The sequence below is a fragment of the Desmodus rotundus genome, chromosome 4, assembly GCF_022682495.2.
Source record: "Desmodus rotundus isolate HL8 chromosome 4, HLdesRot8A.1, whole genome shotgun sequence".
Taxonomy (NCBI): domain Eukaryota; kingdom Metazoa; phylum Chordata; class Mammalia; order Chiroptera; family Phyllostomidae; genus Desmodus; species Desmodus rotundus.
In genome coordinates, this window is record NC_071390.1 from 177,387,767 (window position 1) to 177,410,966 (window position 23,200).

General features: G+C 54.7%; 1 protein-coding gene across 1 annotated transcript; it reads right to left on the reverse strand.

Moving 5' to 3' along the window:
- Positions 1-5,431: 5,431 nt before the first annotated feature.
- DRD5 (dopamine receptor D5) lies at positions 5,432-12,401 on the reverse strand. The gene has a single exon (XM_045183027.3). It carries the CDS (start codon positions 11,657-11,659, stop codon positions 10,259-10,261), a length of 1,401 nt encoding a protein of 466 aa, XP_045038962.2. The 5' UTR covers positions 11,660-12,401; the 3' UTR covers positions 5,432-10,258.
- Between the last annotated feature and the right edge of the window lie 10,799 nt (positions 12,402-23,200).

Sequence of the window (23,200 nt, forward strand, 5' to 3'; positions counted from 1 at the left end):
CCAACCTAGTGACCTCATGTTAACTTTGGTACCTCTGTGCAGACCCTGTCTCCAAAGAAGGTCACATTCTGGGGCACTGGGGGTTGGGACTTCCACACACAAATTTGAGGGGGCACAATTCAAACCTGGGAGGCAGCAGGGAGGGACCACTGAAGCTGTGCTTGCAGAGCACTCCACCTAAAACCAGACCACATCAAAGAGGGGGTGTCATGGAGATCGGGGGTCAGTGATCTCTCCCCCTCAACTCCTCCTTGCCTCCCTCCCACCAGCAATTTCTGGTCGTCTAGAAACCAGAACTCCCATGTGATCCTCCTGCCTCTTCTGCAGGCGTGAAAAATCCAAGTGAGTCACACGGAGAGCCGGGGAAGGTAGAAGCCTGTTCTCCGGCAATAGCTGGGAGCCGCCGAAGCGCTGTGGGTGGTGAGAACAGGGTGGCAGTTCTGGTGCTAATTCTTGCTGTGGCGTTTCTGCAGCACCTGCCATAGGCCGGCTGCGTGTACACGTCACCCCTAATCATCACAGCGTCAGCACTCGTCTCCCCACCTTCCAGAAGGCACAGTTCAGGGCCCCAAACCCTAGGTACCCAGCTCCAGGTCACACGAGTCAGAAGTGATGAAGCCTGAACCGCAGTGGAGGCTCAGCTTCCCAAGCTGCAGCCCTTGCCGTAACTACCGACCGCAGCAGTTAGCTGCACCTCTTCATCCTCCCGTTTTCCATCTGTCATATGAGACAGTTAGGCTAGAAAATCGCGGAGCCCCCCTTTGCCTCTGGGGTTTCTTGTCTCACCACAGAAGAGTAACCAGATTCCTTCGCCTTTGCTCTTTGCAGGTCTCAGGTGCGCTCATTAAGTCTGATTACCGCAGGCAGAGCTTCACCTGACCCGCAGGGACGGACAAGCCTGGGGGAGGGCGGGAGGGGAACAGCCCTCTTTGCATAACGATTCCCACTTTGATTGGGTTATAAATAACCCACGAAGAAAATTAGACTCCTCGGCAGGCCCTGATTGTAGCAGGGGTGGGGCCCCGTGACGGTGACCGTCCGTGGCTGTGCAAACACTGAGACTGATTGGGAAACTGTCACCTCTGCTCTGTCTGGGTGTTCGGGCCAATGCTGAAGCCAGCAGACAGAGCACAACAAACATCGAGGTCACTCCTCAGAAGAGAAAAGACAAGGGCCTCCCACGGCCACTGCTTCCTGGGGCACCCAAGGGTGCTCCAGTTGCTCTCCTCTGTGCTGCGGCCCTGGGAGACAGATGCTGGGGTCTGGGTGTGCAGACCCACCCTGGCTAAAGTCCCTTCAAAGGATCAGAGAGGGAGTCGGGACCAAAAGAAATCTCATCTGCTCTTCCTCCTGTGCACTCAGCCGCCTGTAGGGATCCAGCCCTTCATTCACGCATCCCACTTGCTCTATCCAGCCCTGCTCAGCGCCTGCCCTCTACCCCTAAAATGTCTGTGAATGTTTTGCCCTGTTTCCTGTGGATCAGTGGGAGATGGGCAAGGGCACTTGAAAGAGCCGGCGTGCCTGTCACCTGGGGAGCTCATCCACAGCATCTGCGGGCTCGGGCTCGGGAGGCGAACAGGAGATAAGGCCGAGCAGGGCACGCCCGTTCGAGTGCGTGTCTACGTAACTGAAAGGGATGGAAAAGAAAGCTGGCATAGATAGATTTTTAAATTGCTGTTTCCCTGGCTAAAAATACTTGGACACGACAGGAGGAGGTGGGAGGGAGGCATGAGGGGAGACGCACCCAGGGCAGGGTGGAAGCTGGTAGGAACTTGGACTCTCCGAGCTGGGTGTCAGGGCACGAAGCATCTCGCCAAAGAAGGGTGCGAACCGATCTCTCCAAAGATGCGAACGAGGCAGCTGGGGCAACGCTCTTCTACATGATGGATTGTGACTTCCCTCCGGGAACTCGTATTTGTCGTTTCTTGATTTATAACGCGAGACTCTGCTCTGCTCTGGCAAAGAGGGCTGGGGGTCAGGCCTACAGGGACGGGGAAATGACCCTGCAGCCACACCAGCCGTGCCAGGCTGCCCCTTAGCCTGCAGCACAGGGACAAGCAGTGTGCAGAGCCAGGGCCGGCCAGCAGGCGCCAGCTCAGCCCCTATGGAGCCCAGGCCTCCAGGGACAACCCAGGATACCCTCGCGCCCTCGAGATCCTTATCTTCATCACGTGTTTTGCCCTACGAGGCAACGCTCACCCTTTTGCCCTGTAAGGTGCACTCACGATCCTGGGAATCAGGATGTGACCGTCTTCAGGGCCCCTTACTCAGCCTGCCCCAGTAACCAGGGTGTGCGTTGGTAGCTGTCCCCCCAGACCCCCAGTTTTTTGTGTGTTTTCAATCCTAACACCCAGTAGTCTCCCCATCCCTTGCTCCACCACAAAATAAATCCAGCCAACAGACAGTCTCCCATCTCCATAATCCTTACTCTTCTGTCCCGTCCTCTGCACGCCCTGCCCGATTTGTCTGCCTGTAGTAGGGTTCTGGTTGCTGAACCCGTTCCTCCTGGACGGGCCTCCAGGCTCTCCATCTCCGAGCTCTCGGACTGGCATTCGAGCCCACCCACAGGAGTCAGCTTCCACCGCCTCTGAGACCCACTTCCCTCAGCTGCCTCCCATCCCCCGAGATCGGCCTCCTCCTCACTGTGTCTGCTGCCTCCCAGACCAGAGACACCCAAGCCTGGAGGCCTGTGGGGGTCAGAGTTCCGGAACCAGAGGAACATCGTCCGACCCTGGTCAACAGACGAGGCATGACACCACAGGGTACCACTGGGCCGGCGGGCCAGACGCCGGCAGGGTGCCCTGCGAGACCGAAGGCAACACTTGTCCCATTGAGGCGTCTGGTCCACTTTCCACTCCGTGCCTCCGAGGACCCGGGGCCCCTGTGCTCACGAGGACCACAGGCCTCACACAGCTGTGGGAGAGGGCAGTGGTCCGGGGACAGCTGCTGATGACAGTGTTCAAGTCAGAGAAAGGCTCTCCTAACCTCAAAGGGTCGGCAACCAGGGCTGCCTAAGAACAGGCCGGATGGACGTGCCTAGATGGAATATTTGAGGGCCCCCCTGGGCTCCCTGGGTCCCTCAGGCCTAAGGGAGTGAAGGGGAGCAGAGTGTGCTACCCCGAAATATGCCTCTTTAGAACATTGACTCATTTAGGGTGGTTGTTTTCACGGCCCGGGAGGCTCGGGAAGAATTCTGACCTTCCCTCTCCCTGCCTACAGGAATGTGAGTGGGCGGCCGAGCCGGAAGGAGCTAGCACCTCTGAACGGTTTAATCCGCGTTAGGCGTGGCAGACAGGAGGGACCTATTTGGTCAAAGTCCTCTCCGTGACCATTTTCTCCAAATGGCCCTGCAAACATTTTTTTATTAAACATTAACTTTTCATTTCCCTGTAGCTGAATTGTCTTACTTCCTTCTCAGTCCAGAGCGATGCAGAGACCTCCTTTTACCCTCGGAAGCTCCACTGTCTTTGAAACCCTTCAAGTCCACGCGAATCCCCTGGGCACACGAATCAAATTTGATTTTTTCCCAGTGAATCCACTTTACATTATTTTAATCACTCAACCAGCCACAAGAACCAGGAGGAGAAGGGGAATTCTCCCCTCCCCCACAGAAGCCTGAGCCACACAGCCACCCCAGGCCGGTGTCAGGTGGGCAGGGGGGGCCAGTGGGCTCCGGGGTCCCGCCTGGGTCTGCATCTCAGGTCTGCCACACTCGCTGTGCGACCTCGAGCAAGTCGCCTAACCACGCCCTTCCTCCGCCTTGTCGTTGGCACAGTAGTGCCATCCACGGGGCCTGCCTGAGGACTTGTGTGTGGACTTGAGACGGCACTGAGCCCGTGCATGCAGCATGCACCCGGTGAGTGCCTGTTATCGTGACTCCCCTGCCCGGGGTGCCCTCTCTTTGCCCCTGAGGTCCTTTGGAGACAGGGATCATGAACTTGGCCTTTAGTTGTGCAAGGAAATAAAAGGCGGGGGTGGGGGAGGGGCATGTGCATCCTTGAGCATTCCTGGTGGCAAATCCCTTCCTGTGGCCTTTGTGATCAAGAATTAAGGCTGCCATCCCTCCCACGAGCATGCAAAGGTCTTTTCCTGACAGTCCCTCCACCCAACCATCAGAGAGACCTGCTTTCCAGCTCTCCAGGAGGCCATTTCTGACACACCCTGAGCCCAGAAAAATGCAAATGAAGCAACACAGGTGCAGAGGAGCCCTTCGGAGACTGAGAGTGACTCAGAATAGAGGGGACACTGGAGCGTGGGGAGCAGGGTTGTCTGTGGCTCACCAAACAGGAAGACCCTGGGTTTCACACTCAGGATGCTCTGAAGAGATGCAACAGCTAAAGGCAACACCTGGTCTTCGGTTGTTTCGTTACAAAGGACGTTATTGTGGAATCTGCATAAGGCCTGGGGGTTAGACAAGAAAATTCCTTACCTGTAGGAAAAAGTGCTCTGAAGTGTGACGTTTCAGGGGTAAATGGGCCTCCTGTCTTAAATGGAGAGAGAGCAAATAACTTAGTAAAATGTTAATGTTGGGGAGACCCGAATCAAGGGTATTTAGGGATTCTTTTGTAGTATTTTGTGTTTTCTGTAAATCTGAAATTATGTCAAAATAATTTTTTGATAAGCAGAAACTGTAAAACATCTCTTCTGCAAATTCCTTGACGCCCTTCGCATTGAGAAGGTGAGGTCTACTTCCCTGCCCTTAAGCAAGGCCTGGCCTCAGGGACTCACCTCTGTGGTTCGTGGAGGCCAAGTCCTGGAGGAGACTCGGCGCCCACCTGGCTCTCCCCGTCTCGGGGCACTCACCTGTGCACTCTGAGTCACTGTGTAAGCAGTCCACCTGCCCTGAAGCCGCCGTCCTGAAGGGACCGTGTGGGAGACCTCCAAGAGGTGGACATGGCTGAGGGGTCCTTGCTGTTCCCCAGGGGCACAGGGTAATTTTTTCATTGCTACTCCCCAACCAGGCCATGGGCCTTCCTCAGGTGGGGACGGGTCATTCCTGCCTTCACACAGAGCCAGGAACAGACGAGGAGAGTGGGACTCAGGCTCGAGGAAGCACTTCCCTGCTCACCTGTTGTCAGTCTCTTCTGGGCCCGGTGTGGCAGAGAGGGCACCGGAGTGAAGGCAACCTCCAAATTCAGGGTGATTCTGTCTTCCCTCCCACGGTCAACTGTCTCTTCTCTTTACGGGACAGCCTAGAAGGTCCTTGTGGGCACTGCGAGCTCCGGGGAAGACCGTGGACACGCTTTGCTGGGTCTAACAGAGCAGTCGCGTGTGATGACTGTACTTCCCATGCGGGACCCCACCGATGGGCAACACCACCCCGGGACGCGCTCACTCAATCGCAGCACCTAAAAGGGGTGTGTGTGTATGTGTGCGTGTGTGCGCGCGCGAGTGTGTGCGTGTGGCACATGGAGGTGAAGCGACTGACATTTAGTGAGTGCCTACTCCGTGCCAGACACCAGTGTTCAAGGCTGAGAGGACAGCGGAGATTAGACTCGTTTCGGCTGTCGCAGCCGTTAGCTTCCAGGACACTGTAGTTCTGCCCAGGCTCAGGGACCCCACAGCCTTCTTCAAATGTGTCAGACCATAGAGTTCTTTTAAAAGGAAAAAAAAGAAAGGAAAAAGAATAAAAGAGAACAACACAAAAATAACCTCAGTGTTATATTCATTTTTAATCTTTACCCCAACCTGTGGGGTTGATGTCCGCATTTCTCAGCTAAAGAAACTGAAGCTAGAGAGGTGCCCAAATTCATCTAATACTGTGGGGGGGGGGGGCGGTAAACTTTGAACTCAGGGCTGTGGAGCTTGTTTTTCACTCGTTCACAAAATCGCGCAGGTTTCAGTGCAGGATTCTACCACACGTCGCCTGCGCACCGCGCTGCGTGTCCCCCCCCCCAGGTCGAGTCTCCTTCCATCACCAGTCATACCTCCCCCCTCCGCCTCCTCCCCCCACCCCCTCAAGCAAATACCACACTGTTGTCTGTGTCCCTGAATTCTTTTTCTTTTCTTTTTCTCAATCCCTCCCCTCCACCACCCTCCTCAACAGTGGCCAGCCTGCTCTCTATCAGTGAGTCTGTCTCTAGTTTGCTCATTAGTTCATTTTGTTTATTAGACCCCACATATGAGTGAAATTATATGGTATTTGTTTTTCTCTGTCTGGCTCTTTTCACTGAGCATAATGTTCTCCGTGTCATCCATGCTGTCACAAAGGGTAAGATTTCCTTCTTTTCTATGGCTGAGTCATATTCCACTGTGTAAATGTACCACAGCTTTTGTATCCACTCGTCTGCTGAAGGACACTGGGGCCGCGCCCAAACCTTGGCTCTGCACACGCTGCCGGGAACACAGGGGTGCACGCATTCTTTCGAGTTAGTGTTTCGGGTTTCCTCGGATGTATTTCCAGAAGTGGAATCACTGCGTCAAAAGGCAGTTTTGTGTTTAGTTTTTTGAGGAACCTCCACACTGCTTCCCACCGTGGCTGCTCCAGTCTGCGTTCCCACCAGCAGTGCACAAGGGCCCCTTTCTCCACGTCCTCGCCAGCACTTGTTTGTGGACTTATTGGTGACAGCCATTCTGACAGGTGCGAGGCGGGAGCTCGCTGTGGTTTTCACTTGCGGGGCTGTGGAGTCTTGAAGCCCGGGCAGTGTGGCTTTGTGGACAGGCAGCGGGGCCTGGACTCCGTCAGCCTGGCTCGAGCCCTCTCAGGGCACCGTGGGACGTCTGGAGGTCTCCCCGGCTACTCCTCACTAGATGACAGGAGTGTCCCGCACTCGGTGGTGACAACCCAAAGTGGCCAAGTGTCCCCTGGGGGCCAAAATCACCCCAACTGAGAACCGCCAGCCTAGGTGTAAGCCCTGCTTCTGCCACATACTAGTGATGTGACACTGGATAAGCCACTTGCCCTCTCTGAGCCCCACGGCCCTCATCTGCATGAGGGAAAAATAATGGCACCTGAGGTTAATGTGCGGACCCAAGAAGAGTCAGGACAGCGCTTGGCCACCATAGAAGGGCTCAGGACACAGGCTCTTGCCCACTGCCCTCTGCTGCCTGCGCTCCCCACCAGGGGAGCTGAGCACAGGCACACGGAGAAGGCGGGCTCCCCTGTGGGCACAGGAACACCGCAGCAACCAGCTAGCCACCACGTGTATGATGAACATTCCGGCCCAGGCAGTCTGCACTCGCTGCCTGGGGGTGCCGGGGCAGCCCCCGTCTCACCACTGCTGGGCAGTTTAAAGACCCCATGGCCAGGCTGCCCAGGTTCAAGTCCAGCTCAGCCACTCATGAGCTCTGTGACCTCAGGTTAGTGACTGAGCCTCGTGGTGCCTCCATTCCCTCACCTGTGAGATGGGGTGATCAGAATGCCTGCCCCCAGGGCTGTGAGCACAAGCGACCTGGCGCGGAAGCAGCACCCAGCACAGGAGGGGCACCCAGCGCAGGAGGGTCACCCAGCACAGGAGGGGCCTGCAGAGAGCCTGCTGTTTCAGCACCGACCTTGCACAGCCCTCCAGCCACACAGGCCGCCTTTCTCTTCCTCCGGGCGGGCCAAGCCCCGTCCCACCTGTGCCTTGGCATGTGCCATTCCCTCTGCCTGGACACTAGCTTTGCTCCGACCCTCGCTTCTTCATCCGGGTCTCTCTCCATCACGCCTCTTCTGAGAGGCCCTCCTGGACCACCCTAAATAAGCAGCGGCTTCATCACTGCACTCACCTAGGCGTAACCCCAGGGTGTATTCCTGGGCTGTGGTTCTCAGTTACCACCGCCTGAGGTGACTCCCAGACTCCATAGCACAGCAGGGCGCGTCTGCTTGTCGCTCCCACTAAGAGAGAAGTGCCAACACACCAGAGCATTTGATGAGCGCCCCGCACATAGCAGCTGTAAATAACCATAAAGGATGCTCTTTTGCAGGAGAGGTTTCCAAAGTTCTCACCTGACCCAGTTTTCCTGACACAGAAATTATTTGAACTGGGGTCGAGAGTATTTCCCACAAAAGACTTTGCTTCTCACAGCCTCTCTGGAACAGCTGTGTTTTAGAGACTTCCTGATCGGTGGGGATTTCTCAGACTGTGTTCCCTGACATTATGTCCTCCTGAGAGCCAGGAAGAAGGAAGTCCACCTTTAACAAGGAGTCACAAGGTCAAAGACATCGGGGAAACAATGCAGAATTGTCTCCTGCTTACGGTTTCACAATGCATAGGAAAGCTCCAAGAAGCCCTGTGGAGAAAACAGACACCGTGCCTGGTGTGCCACCCGAGACCCCATCCTTAACAGCTGCAGAGTGAAGCACGATTGGGGAAAAGGCACAGGGTCAGTCTTTCAGTTTACAGATGCAGACAGAACCTGAGGCCCAGAGAGGCTGACTGAGTCACTCGAGGTCACACAGCCGTCTCCTGAAACATGGAGCAAGGCGCTTGTCACTGGCCCTGTGTTTCCCTAATGGTCCAATTAGCTACTGGTTCACAAGAGGTCAAAAACTGAACACAGACCTCAGATTCCAATGTCAGCTTGACCGAGTCATTTACGGAAACGAAGGTACCAAGTGGGGTTTGCTTTCAATCTCCCCGTTCCAGAAAGAGTCAGCTGTTCATTCAACAAATATGTATTAAGCATTAGGGGCCGGGCACAGCACATTTCAGCAAACAGGACATGGCTGCGCAGTAGCCAGGCAATAAAGTTATCCCGAAAGGAGCCAGATTGATTGAGCAGCCCTTGACGAGTCTGCTGCAGAGTAGGGGCTGACTGTAAGAAATGCCACGGTCGACATTTCATCTGCTTCCACTAACAACGCTCCCATTCAGGTCTAATGGTGGTGAGCCACGCTCAGCTGGCGTGGTCTGGAGTAAGTGCCCCGCTCTGTGCAGACTGCAGAGAGGACGAGGGAAATGACCGGAGCCCGCTGGGCGTTTGGGGGAGCACCTCACTCAACTGATTTTCCAATTTCAAGTTCACTCACATGTCATCTCTAGCTCCTACATTTTAGTTTAAATGCATCCCCTCATTTCTTATTGTCTACAAATAAAAATTCCTGTATAAAAATGGGTTTCGTTTCTTAAAGCTTATCAGCACACACATGTCAAAGTCCTTCAGAAAGCATGGTTAATCAAAAGCCACATAACTCGAAACCACCACGGATGAGGTTGAGAAAGGTCTAGTTATGATCCCATATGATCTTCTCACGGAACTGATGGAAACTTCGTGGGAATCAGAGAATTGTTCTGCATTATGTTATTTTAAAAAGAAGCTGCCAAACCAGAAAAAGACATTAGAAGCCCAGGCTTGACACACCCACATTTGATGCCACGGCACTGAAGCTGCTTTCAGCAGAGACTCGAGATGTACGTATCTAATTAAAAAAAAAAAAAAACCTGAAACAGCAGAAGCTCTTCAAGGTCCCTCGGCCCGGGGCGCACCTTAAAGGCCAAGCTGTCTGTAAGGAAAATAAATGTGTGTTTAAAAGCAGGGCACCTTCCCAGCTTTGAAAGGATGCTTCATGATTTCTCCAGCAGCCAGGCTAAACGCCGGTCTGGCAAAGCAGAGATAATCACCCCATCGCGCACATAATTTGTGTTTATTAGACACCAGCACAAGTCAGGAAAATTCCTCAGCTGTGGGCAGGGCACGCAGAGCAGATGCTGCATAAACACAGGCCGCGGGGAGCAGGGCAGGGGAGAGCCGTGCGCCCCTTCAGCACTACGCACTGAACCTGTCCCTGAAAAAGCCATCCGTTTGCTTAAAAGGCGAGGGGAGAGTATATTTTTTAAAGACCAAGTCCCACTTTTATTTCTTTTTGGAAGAACCGAACACGGCCTCTCAAAGGACTGTTGGTCCACCACCGGCAGACTGAGGTATATGTGGCTGAGTTCGTAACAACCGCGCCTGCCAATTCTTTCTTTCAACCGCACACCAATCAGGTGAGGAGCACAAAGGCTCAGACGTAGGGAGGAAAGATGGTAAACCGAGCAACACGGGACACGCGTGTGTGTGCTCCACATGCTTCTTTTTTTTAATTGACTTGAGAGAGAGAAGGAGAGAGAAACACCGCTTTGTTGCCCCATGTATTTACACATGCATTGGTTGTTTCCCGTGTGTGGCCTGCCCGGGATGGGACCTGCAACCTCGGCCCCTCAGCACGGCGCCCTAACCAACGGGGCCACCCAGCCAGGGCCGTGTTCCACGTGCTTCTCCCTGTCTGTGCGGCTCTGCAGACCCACGAAGGGCATTTCTTATGTAGTTTAATGGAATCCACTCGGGGCGAAAGGCGCTATTTTGCCCAGTGAAATCTCCCTCTCGCAGTCCAGCTCCCGGGCACACTTGGCTGCAGGGTCACCACCCGGGGGTCACTGTCCGGGCGTGCCTGAGACATCTGGGCCCTTCCATCAAGAGGGCCCTCCTCATCTTCGTCCACCTCCCTGTCCCCCGGGGTCACGGCATTGGGGATCATGAGGCTGTGGGCAGGCGCCATCTGCTTGTGGGGGATGGAGTCCTGGTTGGAGGAGATGAACTCCTTGCTGAGGTTCACCATCTCCACCTGGGTGCGGGAGCAGAGGGGGCTGCACCCCAGAAGCTGGGCAAACACCTCCCGGAAGTCAGCGTTGAAGGCGTAGATGATGGGGTTGAGGGAGGAGTTCGCCCAGCCAAACCAGACAAAGACGTCGAAGGTGGTCTCGCTGACGCAGGGGAAGCCCCCGGGAGGGCCCTCCGGGTGTCCGCTGCAGAAGGGGACCAAGCAGTTCAGGATGAAGAAGGGCAGCCAGCAGCACACGAAGACCCCCATGATCACCGACAGGGTCTTCAGGACCTTGGTCTCCGCGTTGATGGAGACCCGCAGGCTGGCCCCGGGCGTGCAGGCCGCGCTGCTCAGGCAGTTCCGCGCGCGCTCCGCGGCCCGCTCCAGGGAGGAAATCCTGCGGATCTGCACTTGGGCGATGCGGTAGATGCGCGTGTAGGTCGCGATCATAATGGCCACCGGGATGTAGAAGCTGATGAGCGAGGAGGAGATTGCGTAAGTTCGGTTCAGACTGGAGTCGCAGTTCTCTGCCCGCACCTCCAGCTCCCCCGCTTCCTCCCAGGGCGTCCCGTTGGCCAGGTTGGATGGCGGATCCACCGCGCCCCAGGAGCCTGTCTTGTCCCTGTGCCAGTGGAGCTGGACTGGGATGAAGGAGATGAGGATGGACAGGGTCCAGACCAGGCCGACCATGACCAAGGCCACGCGCTGGGTCATTTTGCGCTGGTAGTGGAAGGGCCTGGAGATGGCCCAGTAGCGGTCCACGCTGATGACGCACAGGTTCAGGATGGAGGCGGTGCAGCACATGATGTCGAAGGCCACCCAGACGTCGCAGAAGGCTCCAAAGGGCCAGTGACCGGCCACCTCAGTGACAGCCTTCCAGGGCATGACCAGCAGCGAAACGAAGAGGTCGGACGCGGCCAGAGACACGATGAAAACGTTGGTCATCTTGGCGCGCAAGTGGCGGCTGCGCACGATGGCCACGCACACCAGCACGTTGCCCAGCAGGGTCCAGATGATGAGCAGTGTCAGGAGGCAGGCGGTGACCACCTGCGCCGGCCTCAGCGGTGCCGCCTCCTCCGAGCCCCCCAGGGCGCCTCCCGGAGCTAGTCGCTGCTGCCCAAACCACGCGGTGCCATTGCGCCCCGGCAGCAGCATGTCGGACCCGGCAGCAGGGGTGAGCTGCGTGCGCTCCCAACTTCAGCCCTGTGTCCCCCGGGCGACCCCATCGGGCACCCGGGGGTAGCGCGAGGGTACCCGCGGCCAAGGGATCCTCAAGCCCTGGGGGACGCTCACCCAGAGCTGCGCCGGGGCCCCGGATCGCGCGGGGACCCCTCTCGCCTCGAGCGCCTCCGGACTGGTGGCCGCTTTGCTCCCCTTCAGGGCCGGAGCTGGAGACAGAAAGCAGCGGGACCCTCGGAGCTGTTTCTGGGAGCCAGCAACGCGCGGCGGCGACGGGAGGCAGCGGAGACTGTGTCGGATTCAGAGCCGGAGAAGTGAAGAGCTGGCCACCACCGAGGGGGCGGGGGCCGGGAGCGGCAGGCACGGGGGGAGCGCTGCCTAGGTCCCGGGCTGCTCCCGGGGGGCCGTGCTCCGCCCACGCGCCTCCGAGCGCCCCGCTCTCCAGCGCACCCGCCCCACCAGTGCCTGGGCGCTTTCCCTGTCCGCTCTGCCCGCCGGAGTCTGGGGACGAACCCGCAGGTCCTAGAGGCACTCCAGCGCCGGATTCGTGCCGTGAGCCGGGGAGAACACGCCCCAGTAAGATAAAGAGGTCCTGGCCCAGCCCCAGTGCGCAGCGGCCCTAGCCCTGGCTGTGTTTGGGCAACAGGAAGGGAGCGTAAGGATGCGGGGTCCAGGGAGGCACTGGCTTCTAGACCGGGGGAGAGCGCTTGTAGGGGAAAGGGGGCGACTTCGGATTTCTCACAGACCTGGGTCCCAATTTGAACTGGATTTCCTGGCTGTGTGACCTTGAGCGGGCAACCTGACTACCTTGGTTTCCTCATCCACAAAAAGGGGTTATGGTGCCCACCCCTACCTCCGGGTGATGGAAGGGTTCCAGGAATCCACGCAGAGAAGGCCCACCTGCCCCATTCCGCACCCCCCCCCAGTGTCCCCGCCCCCGTCCCTGCCCCACCTTCACAGGAGGCTTGGCTCCTGGGAGCCTCTCCCAAACTCCCCTCCACACCCTCATTCTAAGATTCAGGGGCTTCACCTGACCTCTTGGGAGAGTCTGCTTCCCCACCAGCACCCCCAACCCTGGAGCCATCTGCCCTTTGGGGAATAATTGCCAAGAACCCTGGAGTGCAAGGGAGAGGAAGGGAGCCCCCAGCGCTGGGAGCCCCCTCCCCACAGGGCTGTCACACCACCTAGGTGCTTGACAGCAGAGGGAGCAGACTTGGATGGATGGCCCAAAGCCTCAATCATTCTTTTTTAATGGTGGGAACACACCAGAAAGGTGTTCCAGGAGGCGCGGTGTTCTCACCACGCCTCCCCAGCTGACAAGTTCTGTCTGTGCACCGCCGGGTCTCTCTGGTGTTAAGCTCGGCTGAAGGCAACTGGAGAGAAACGGGCGAGGCATCAGCAAGCTGCAAGTTTCCATCTGAGAGCTTCCTTGGGGCCTAGAAACGGGCTGGATTCTCATCCCTCCAAATCAGACCCGCCTGCCCTCCTGCAACACCTGAAGGTCCCAGCTCTCAGGCTCCACCTGCTCAGCCTTCTACAGCCTCTCCCCTTTCGCCCTTCTTCCCTGCCCTGCTTTCTGTTGTCAGAGTGGGCAAGGCCGTCGCCCAAATGTCTACAGCCAAAACTGGAGAGTCATACTCACCACCTGCCTCTCCCCGTGTCCCGGAGCTGGACCGCTCCTCTCTGCCACTGTTGTCCCAGTCCAGGACCTCCCCACCCTGTTTTATGGTGACGCTACCCTGGGTTGGTGCACTCCAGTTTCTGCTATGATCCTCCGTCCACCCTCCACTCAACGGCAAGCACGGTGACCCTTGTCAAATGTACCTACAATCATGTCATCCCCCCAACAGACAGCCCTCAGGAGCTCCCTGTGACCCCTGAGCCTTAGGCAGTCACGTAAGGTCCTTTAAGTCTTCAAGCATCTTGCCCCCGCTCACTGCCCCTGCTTCTTCGGTTGTTACCCCTCCTTGTCTGTGGACAGCCTAGAGTCAAGCCACTGCCCGTCCCCCCGCCCCACATTGTCATTTCCCTGATGGGTCTTGTGGGGATTCCTCACCCGGGGTGAGCTTCATCCCCGCCTGTCCTGGAGAACACCAGTTCATGAGGTCAGAAAACAGCCTGGGTTTCGGAGACGGGTTTGAATTTCACTTCCTTATTCTTTCATTCAGCAAACATTTATTGAGCACCTATGATGTCCCAAAGGCCGTTTTATTCATGGGAGATGCAAGAGTATATAAAAAGATGTGTGTCCTTTCCCTCTTTGAGGGTACAGTCCAGTGTCGGAGACGGACTTCAACCGGAGGATCGTCCAGAGAAACGTACAGCTGCTCCAAGTGCCCGGAAGAAGTGGTACAGAGTGTTATGAGGGACGGCCCTGGCCAAGACATCTAAGGACGTCTTCCCTAGGGAGGTCCCTCTTTGAGCTGGAATCACAGTTAAGTGGACAAGAGGGAAAACAGAGAGAAGGAAAAGCGTGGCCAGCAGGACCAGGGATCTCGGACACATTACGTGGTATCTTTGGGCCTCCATTTCCTCACCTTCAAAATGGGTCCATCGAAGTGGTTTAACAGGCAAGTGTGACGAGACCCACGTAGACACTCTGCGGGTGGCTCTGAGCCTCCATCTTTCTCCGGCTGCACCTGTGCCCATCCTTGCCGGGATGCTCTCCGAGGAGGCTTCTGCCCTGGCTCTGTGATGGGGAGTCCGAAAGCGGACGCATCTTTGGAACGGAGAGGCTGGAGGAGGATTGGATGGTCCTGGGAGGAGGAGAGTATGTTCATCTTCATAACAAACAGCAGAAGGAGCCAGGTGGGGAGAGAGACCGAAAGCTCTGGGCAGGAGTGAGGTGACGGAGGGGAGGGAAGCCGGCTGCACAGGCAAGCAGAGGGGAGAGGAAGAGGGCGTCTTACGGGACGGCCTAGTCCTCCACAGAACATGGGAAATGCAGGAAAGGGGTTCGCACTGGGGAGCATCTTGAACAGAACGCTGCCTGCAGACTGGGGCACATGGGGCGAGGCTTCGTCGGCCGTGGAGGCAGCACTGCCCGCTGTCGGCACTCTAGCTCTAACTTCACTGCACCCGTCCAGGAGCCCACCTGTCCAAGAGCCCACCTAGACCTTGGACTAAGTAGATCTTGTGCTCTGGGGACCCCTGTGTTGCCTACTATGGCAGCAACTGTGACACTGTGTTGTTGCCATTCATTGGCATACATGGCTGTTGGGTCCTCTACACCACAGGGGGCAAACGCAAGGCCCTCGTGCCGAATCCAGACCTCCGCCGTGTTGTATCCAGCCCAGCACCTTGTTTCTACCCTGCGGGAGCACCGAGCTCCTTGCCCATAGTTAAGGAGTAGTTACATGTATACAGTCCTAAATTACATTCGGCCCTTGGAGGGCAACCACGAGGCTGAGGTGGCCCCCGGTGAAAATGAGTTTGACACCCCCACTCCCTACGCTGACCTTCTTCAGTCAAGGAACTGGGTCTTATTCGGAGAGAAGAGGGCGGCGTTGGGCCTCCCGCTCCGGTCACAGCCTGGTCTCTGCAGTTACAAAAGCCAGTAAACCACCCCTTTGTGACCACGTGTCTGAGTTGAGTTTCTGTTGTCACCCACAACTGGGAAAGCCCCGCCTAGCACAAAAAATAAACAAGTTGCGTGAGCCAGATGGTGGTGTGAGAATGACAGGGGGGGATGGCGGTCTGGGTGGGAAGCAGGAGAGAGGCTGCACAGAGAACAGCATGTGCAAAGGCTCTGAGGCATGAAGCTTCATGTGTGAAAGGCTAGATCCTCAGAACTCTGAGACTTTTCCTCTGTTATCCCAGGTCTTCTCTCTGTCAATAAGGCCTTGGCTTAGGCACACCAGCTGCAGCACGCGTCTCTCCCTCCTTCCCGGGCAGGGCTGCTGGGGACCACGGCTAGTGTAAGCGCTGGCTGCCCTTTCTCACCCAGGCACTTTTCCACACTTTTCAGAAGAGCTGGGCAGAGCAAACAGCTGAAAACCGAGGAGTGTCCTCGGTCCACCTCAGAGCCCAGCCTCGTCCGCTTGGACCCTCGCCAACTACTAGACGGCTGATAAACTCCTTACATAATAAACTCTGCAACCTTATCTGATCCCATCCAGAGCCCTGCTCTCGAGGACTGCAGCAAGGAAGGAATCCTCTCATGTGTTGGCTCCTGAAAAATCGCATTAAGAGGATTTTCTCCGAACTTCTTAGCATATGGGTGGGGGGGGGGGGGTTCCTAATCCAGTCGGCAAATATTCTTCTATTTAAACTCATTGATCCTTTTTCTTCCGAAGCTAGGTGTTAACTGGATTTGTTAAGCCCACAGACCACAGCAGGATCTGCTGCCGCCGCTACCCGGGAGTACCCCAAAGCCGGCCTGGCATGCTGACCACAGGGCCCAGCCCGGCTGATGCACTCGGCGTGGCTCTGGCTCGTTGGAGCCCAGACAGACAGTGCCAGCCCACTGTCAGCTCCCACCCCTGTGGCTGGGGAAGCCACCTCTCGCCCACTTGCACTGCTGATGACCCAGAGGCCTCTTCAAACCCAAAGGTCAGTGCCTGGGTCCCTGCCCTCTCCCCAGACTCAGAAACACAGGGAGCGAGAAGCAGCCCCTTCAGGCAAGCCAAAATCATTAAGCCGGAAGTTGGCACACGTGTGTGGATGGACGAAGGAGGATGGGCTTGCATGGAAGACAGTCCTGGGTTCGAATCCCTCCCTGCTCGCTCATTAGCTCTGGGACAACCTTGAGCACATTCCTTACCCTCTCTGAGCCTAAGTCTCCTCTTCTTGGAAATGGTGACACTGAAGGGAGGAGTGAGAGGAGTGGGTGAGAAGGTGAAGGGATGAAGAAGTTCAGATTGGTGGTGCCAAAGTAGTCACAGGGATGTCAAGTAAAGCACAGGGGATACAGTCAATAATACTGCAATAACTGGGTGGGGTGCCAGGTGGGTGCCCGAATTATCAGGAGGATCACTTTGTAAATTATATCACTACCTAACCACTATGCTGTACACCTGAAACTAATATAAAATAGTAACGAATGTCAATCAACTGTAATTGAAAATGGAAAACATTCAAACGCTAACAGTAACACTTACTGTGCAGAGGTATTATAAGTAAGTGGCGTGCTGTATTTAGGAAACAGTAAGTCAGTGTCAGCCAGGCTTTGTTACAGTGATACTGAGTAACAAACAGCCCCCTATCTTAATGGCTTAAACAGCAAACGTTGGTTTCTCTCTCGTGGTCTGTGGTCAGCTGGGAAAGCTTCGCCCTGAATGGCAGGTCGGGTTCTGTTTGCTCATGTTTCTCATTCCCAGGCCAGGGGTCCCCTGGGCTTGCTCTTATTGGGGTTCAGGGCAGAAGCCAACAGTTCTTTGTCATACAACTCTTCTCTAAGTTTGAAATTATTTCAAAATAAAAGCAGTTTTGAATAAATACATTGATTAGGAATGCATTCAGCTGGACTAGAACACCTGCCCGCTCAGGGCTTCTGCAAGGAAGACAGTTCCCCAGCATGACAGGAAGTTGCGAGGGAGCAGGCAAGAGGTGACGCAAAAACTCAGCGATGTGACTGAGGACCCAGCTCTTGTTTCTCTGTCCTCTCTTCACCCAACGCCCTACCTTTACTGACTTCGTGGCTCTGCGCCCTCGGAGCCTCACGGGCACAGGACGGCGGGCACAGTTCTGGGCACCATGACGAAGTTCAAACTCCAGCAGCAAAATGAGGGAGAGCTACGTCAGGGGACTTTTCTTCAGGTGTGTCTCGCCTGTCACCAGTGGAGAAAATCTCAGAAGGACCTATGTCTCATGAGCCAGAAGTGAATCACACAGCCGGCCCGGGCTACAAGGCCAACTGTCTCAAGTACGAGGCAAAAGGGCAGAGAACGCCCAGGCTTGGCTCAAACAAACGTGATTCATCACCTGAGACAGGGCACCTTGGTCTCCAACCAAAGTCAGAGATTTCTTAGCAAGTGAACGAGTCGCTACAGGGAGGCAGGAAACAGGGTGTGCTATAGTTAATATTTGTGCATTCCTGCTCAGGCTGACCCGGAGCCCAAAATCGGCATTCTAGGGGTGAAGGCATCGCGCCCACCCCTGGAGCTCACAGTCTGTGTTCTCGGGCAGTCCCTGCAACTCTGCCATCAGCTCTCCATCCGGACCGCGAAGTCCCTCTGGAGCTCGGTTAGGATGGAGTGCCAGGGAAAGGCAACCTCAGGGAGCGGAGCTTTTCCAAAAACAAGTATTTTTGCTGTGTATAATGAGCACTTTTTTGCCGAAATTTTTGAGGGAAAAATAAGGATGTGCGTTATACATGGGTAGTACTAATTCTGTATCTATAGAAACGTTTTTAATTCTTTTATTTATGCTTATGCATTAAAAGCAATAACTTCTGAAGTTGACAGTGATGAAGAGTTCTTGGCCTTCTATGATGTGTAAATATCATAAATTTGTTACCAGTACATAAAATTTCTTGTACCTCGTGTCTTTTCTTTTGCTTTGTAATGATTTCTTATATAAAATTTCTTGTACCATATATGTCCAAAAATAAATGCTAAAATTCCTTTAAATACATAAAACAAGTATCGAAATATAAATAAATAAAAATGGAATTAAGAAATTAAAGCAAAAGGTTTTTTTTCCCTGAAAGTTTGAGATAAAAACCTGGGTATGCATTATACGCGGCAAAGTACGGGTAGATCACTTTTAACCTGCACGGCCGAATAGTAAATGAATACATATTTTTTACTGAGCTTTCCCTGGTAATGACACCATTTCTCCGTTCTCCTTTTGTATCTCAAAAGGCCTTTAACTCCCTACCCATTCATTTGTTCACTCAGCGATGACCACGGAGCTCTTCCTCTGCGGGCCCTGGGGACGCACTTGGGGAACGAAGCAGACATTGTCTCTGCCTCTTGAGGCTTCCAGTTAAGTGGTAAAAACAAAAGAAAAATTAGAATGACTGCTACTCAGAGAATTTCACAGATATTTGCATGATTAAAAGGAAGTGCAGCCTCCAGGGAGGAAAGCTAGGTGGTGTAGCAAGAGCTCATCACCGGAACAGGAGGCCTGCCCATTTGGCGAGGGGGGCTTCCCTGAGAAACTTGTTCAGATGGAGTTGAGAGACGAAAGGAAGCAGGCACAGCTGGTGCAAAGGCCCTGGGGCCGGAGGGAACAGAGAACATCACAGAGCACTGAGAAGCTGGTCAGTGCAAGGTGCCCAGAGGAAAAGGGAAGCACCAGGTGATCGGAGACGAGGCTGCAGAGGTGGACAAGAAGGGCCATGCAGGACCCCAGGGGCCAAGGTGAGGATTTTGTCCTCTGTCTCAACAGCAAGGAGAAGCCACTGGAGGAGCAGAGCAGGAAAGGGAAGGTGAGCATACTTGCCTTTCTCAAACGCCACTCTAGCCACAGCGGGAAGGACAGGCTAGGGGGGCAGCGGGTGAATTGGAGAAAGGACCCATCAGGAGATGTCAGCGACTTGAAGTAGGGCTGTGGGGATAGGAGTGGAGAAAAGCAGGTGGAGCCAAGATTAAGTTTGTATAGTTTGTTTCGATGGCTTAAGACGACACAAATTTACCTTACAGTTCTGGAGGTGCCGAGTCCAAAATGAGTCTTACTGAACTTATCACAAATCAAGGTGTTTGCAGGGCCATCCGCAGAGGTGGGGGGAGGACCTGAACCCTGCCTCCGCTGGCTCCTGGTAGCTGCCGGCACTCTCTGGCCTGTGGCCGCATCACTCCCATCTCTGCCTCTGTGGTCACACTGCCGGCCCCTGTGCCTCCTTTTCCAAGGACACTTGGATGACATTGGGCCCACCCAGATAATCCAAGAGAATCTCTCCCCCTGCTGATCCGGGGCTCGATCACATCTGCAAAGTCCTCTTGTCATGGAAGGCGACAGAGTCACAGGTTGCAGGCATCAGGGCATGGCACCCTGGGGAGGCACCATTTGCCCCTGCAGGCTCCCTGGGTTCAGCTTCATCCCGCCATCCCATCCAAGGGGGAAGAAAGGCAGACCCGAGCCCTTTTGAACCCTTCCAGGGCTATGTAGCAGAATCCTCCTTACCTTTCACTGTCAAGAGCAGCAAACGTTTTCTATAAAAAGCCAACGAGTAAACAATATAGGTTTTATGGGCCATATATTGTCTTGGCAGTATATTGTATCTCTGCTGTGATTTTTTCCCCCCAAGGTTTTAAAAATGTAAAAACCGTTCTTGGCTCAGGGGCCATAGTTTCTCAACACCTGGTCTAGAACTATTCCCATGCCCACCTCTAAAAAACCTCCAGCAAAGGTGGAGTGGGTTGATTATGCTCCGTTTGGACCAATTACCTAAAACTGGTGTTGCAGAAACATCTGCCAGAGACACGCAGGCGGCACTTTTGGCTGTCAGGTCTCCACTTTCTGTCGCAGTGGGAAGAAGCCAATGGCGGCTGGTTCTTCCCTGTCCAAGGGGGAGGGGCAGAGCCCACCTGCAAGCCTCTGTAGAGCTGGGTCCCACTGCTCCCCTCGTGATCCAGAGCAAGCAGAGGGGTGCACATCCTAATTCATGGCTCTCCTGAACTCTCTTACCAACAAGCCTTGAAGTGCCACCTTGTGCCTTAAAGGTGCATGGAGGGCTGGACATGTACCAGAAGCAGGCAGAGCCTCTGCCCAGGTCCTAAAAACCATTCCAGGAAGCACCCCAATCATGGCACTCATGTGTCCCTGGCGCGTCCCCACGCCCTGCAAGAGGCTGGTGTTGGGAGGGCAGCAACCCGTGTTCATGCAACCCATGTGGTAAGGCCCTGGGAGAGGAAGAGGCAAAATCCCTGCCTTCACAGGGTACAGAGTCCTCTCCAAGAGGGACAAGCACAGACAAATAAACAACCTGTGGCAAAGGGGGCCAACAGTGAAGCATAACAGTGAGCATGTTTATACAGATGTCCAGGGCACACCTTGCTATGCAGGGACCACTCCGCACGGCCTAAAGGATGTGAAAGAGACAGATCCATTTCAAGGAGCCAGAGAAACACACTCCCGAGAGAGTAGCACGTGCAAAGGTCCTGGGGTGCTGAAGAGTTTGGTGTCCTCAAGGAATTGAAGGGAGGCATGCATGGCTGCAGCAGGGCCCATGGGGGAGCCTGGGGAGGGGCAGGCAGAGGAAGAGATGGGCATGAGAAGGAGACGAAGCACCAGAGGCCAGATCGTGAAGATCCCGGTAGAACACTTTCTTCTGAAAGCCACGGGCAGCCATGGCAGGGATTTTATGGGTGACTTGATTTAATTTACATTTTTTAGACAACTAGCATTACTCTCCGTGTTGTGGTGTTTCACTTGTTATTTGTGTGGCTGAGACACCACACCAGAACCCCCATCCCTTTTTGGCATGAAAACCCTGCAGGCAGGCATCCTTCTCCTGTCCCCAGCCCATGGCCCGCTCTCAAGAGGAGCTAATGTCAGAGTCACTCCCCATCACACCCTGTGGAAGTGCCCTCCCCACCGGCTGCCAAAGCTTGGCACCAAGTCCACCCCACCCTCCAGCTGGGGACCAGGATGCTGGGGACGCTCCTCACACGGGAACACCAGAGGGGACCAGGATGCTGCACGGGGAGGGGGTGGGGGGATTGGGGGCAGGTGGAGGGACCATCTTGGTTGATTTCAGCTTCCCTGTGAGAACTCAGAATCCTGTCCACCCTCACTCGGAAGCGGGGACAGCCATCTCCCACATGCACTACAGGAGTCCAGAGCTGTGGCCGGAGTGCTGCCAGCACTTGGTGCCCATCCCCCATTTGTTATCCTCGGGTCCACCAGCAGCTGGCCTCGTTTGACCTGAAAGCTCAGGTGAGCACTCAGAATGACAGACACCAGCGCCCCCTGCTGGTCCTGCTCTTGCACAGCAAAGCTTTGTACCTTCAGGGCAGAAAACCCAGCTGTTTTCTGGTAGCTTCTGTTTTTCATGATCGTAAGCCACGTGCAGCATTTTATAACTGGGTGAAAAGTGAAGTACTCTGTCAGCTGTTAGACTGTTCTGTACACATGTCCTCAAGTGATTGTTTGATGGGTATTTTTACCCCGTTTAAAGATAATAGAGAGGAAAGGCAATGAGTTTGAAAGAGGCCCAACAGGGCTGTCCAAAGGCTCGGACAGATAGGGACGCTGACCTGAGCAGGTCAGCACGGAGCTGGGCCTCCCTAGAGACAGGCACTGGGGTGTAAGGGTCATGCAGTGAGGTTATGCGGCAGAAATTGCTCCAACTGGGTTTAACGACTGACATTTGGAGGAGAGACAAGGAGTCCCATTGGACGCCAGGCAAGGACGCGGAGGGGGTGCTGGCGGTGGCCGGGGGGGGGGGGGGGTTAGTCTGAGGGTGTGTGAAATGTCCTGTAGAAAGGGCACCTTTTCTCAGGCACACCCAGGGGCCCCCAGGACTGGTTGTGGCCCTGGGTGTCCACCTCCAACGCCCTTGCCCTCCTGGTACCCGAAAGCCACAAGGTCAATGCTGGCTTGACGACAGATGGCAGATGAATGAGCTCAAAGTCCCAAAGGCACAGGCTCCTTCTGGCGAGGTTGCTGCAGGTGAGTAAGAGGTTTTCCTGATAGTCTCCGAGCCCAGGGCATCAGTCCCTGCAATGGAGAGCTCACGGCAAGAGAAATCGAGGTCGGGTTTCCTGTGCGCGTGTTCCTGGGCCTCACTCCAGCCCCTTGGAAGCTGAATTTGTGGGTGGGAGGGCAGCAATCCTAACAGCTTCCTAGATGAGTCTTATGCACACAGAAGTGTCAGAATCAATGTCACCGGGACCCCAATATAGTTAAGGAGCACGCTGGTGTAGGAAGAGAAAAAAAGGCACGTTGCCCGCAAATTCAGCGTATACAAAAACTCCATTCGTGTGTGTGTGTGTGTGTGTGTGTGTGTGTGCTGACAGGTACCTAGGTACCCAAAATTAACAGTAATTTCTCAATCTCAGCACTTTTAACACTTGGGGCCAGATTAAATCTCTGGTGGGGGCGTCCCTCCGCATTGTAGATCTTCAGCAGCATTCCAGTAGCGCCCCCTAGTGGTGACAATGGAAAATGTCTGCGAACATTACCCTCTGTGTCCTGGGGAGCAAGCCTTCTAGCCAGGGCCCTACACGGAATAGATGCTAGGTGATGTTTTACTTCGTGTTTATCTATCTGCCCATCTTTTCGATTTTTACCCGAAAATGAACGTGAAGTGTTTTAGTCATGTAAAAATTCAGTGTTTCTTAATGTCTCATTGCCTGTGCTGTCAGGGAGGAAAACACCCACTCAGATGAAAAAATATTAGTATTTATAGTGAGAAAACTGATTTTATTATGATTTTAGAGTAATTTTAGAAAAACATATACAAAGGCCTCCCAAATGTCAATATTCCTTAAGAGGCTTTAAAATACTTATAACCTTTAGTATTGGCATTCTGATCTCCAGGGGGCGTCTTACAGAAGCAATTCTAGGTATAGAAAATGCTCCTCAAATACGGCTGATTTTCACAGAGTCACTCACAAAAACACGAAGTTA

Coding starts and splice junctions, on each gene's coding strand:
- DRD5 (XM_045183027.3), bottom strand. CDS start 11,659: ATGCTGCTGCCGGGGCGCAATGGCACCGCGTGGTTTGGGCAGCAGCGA.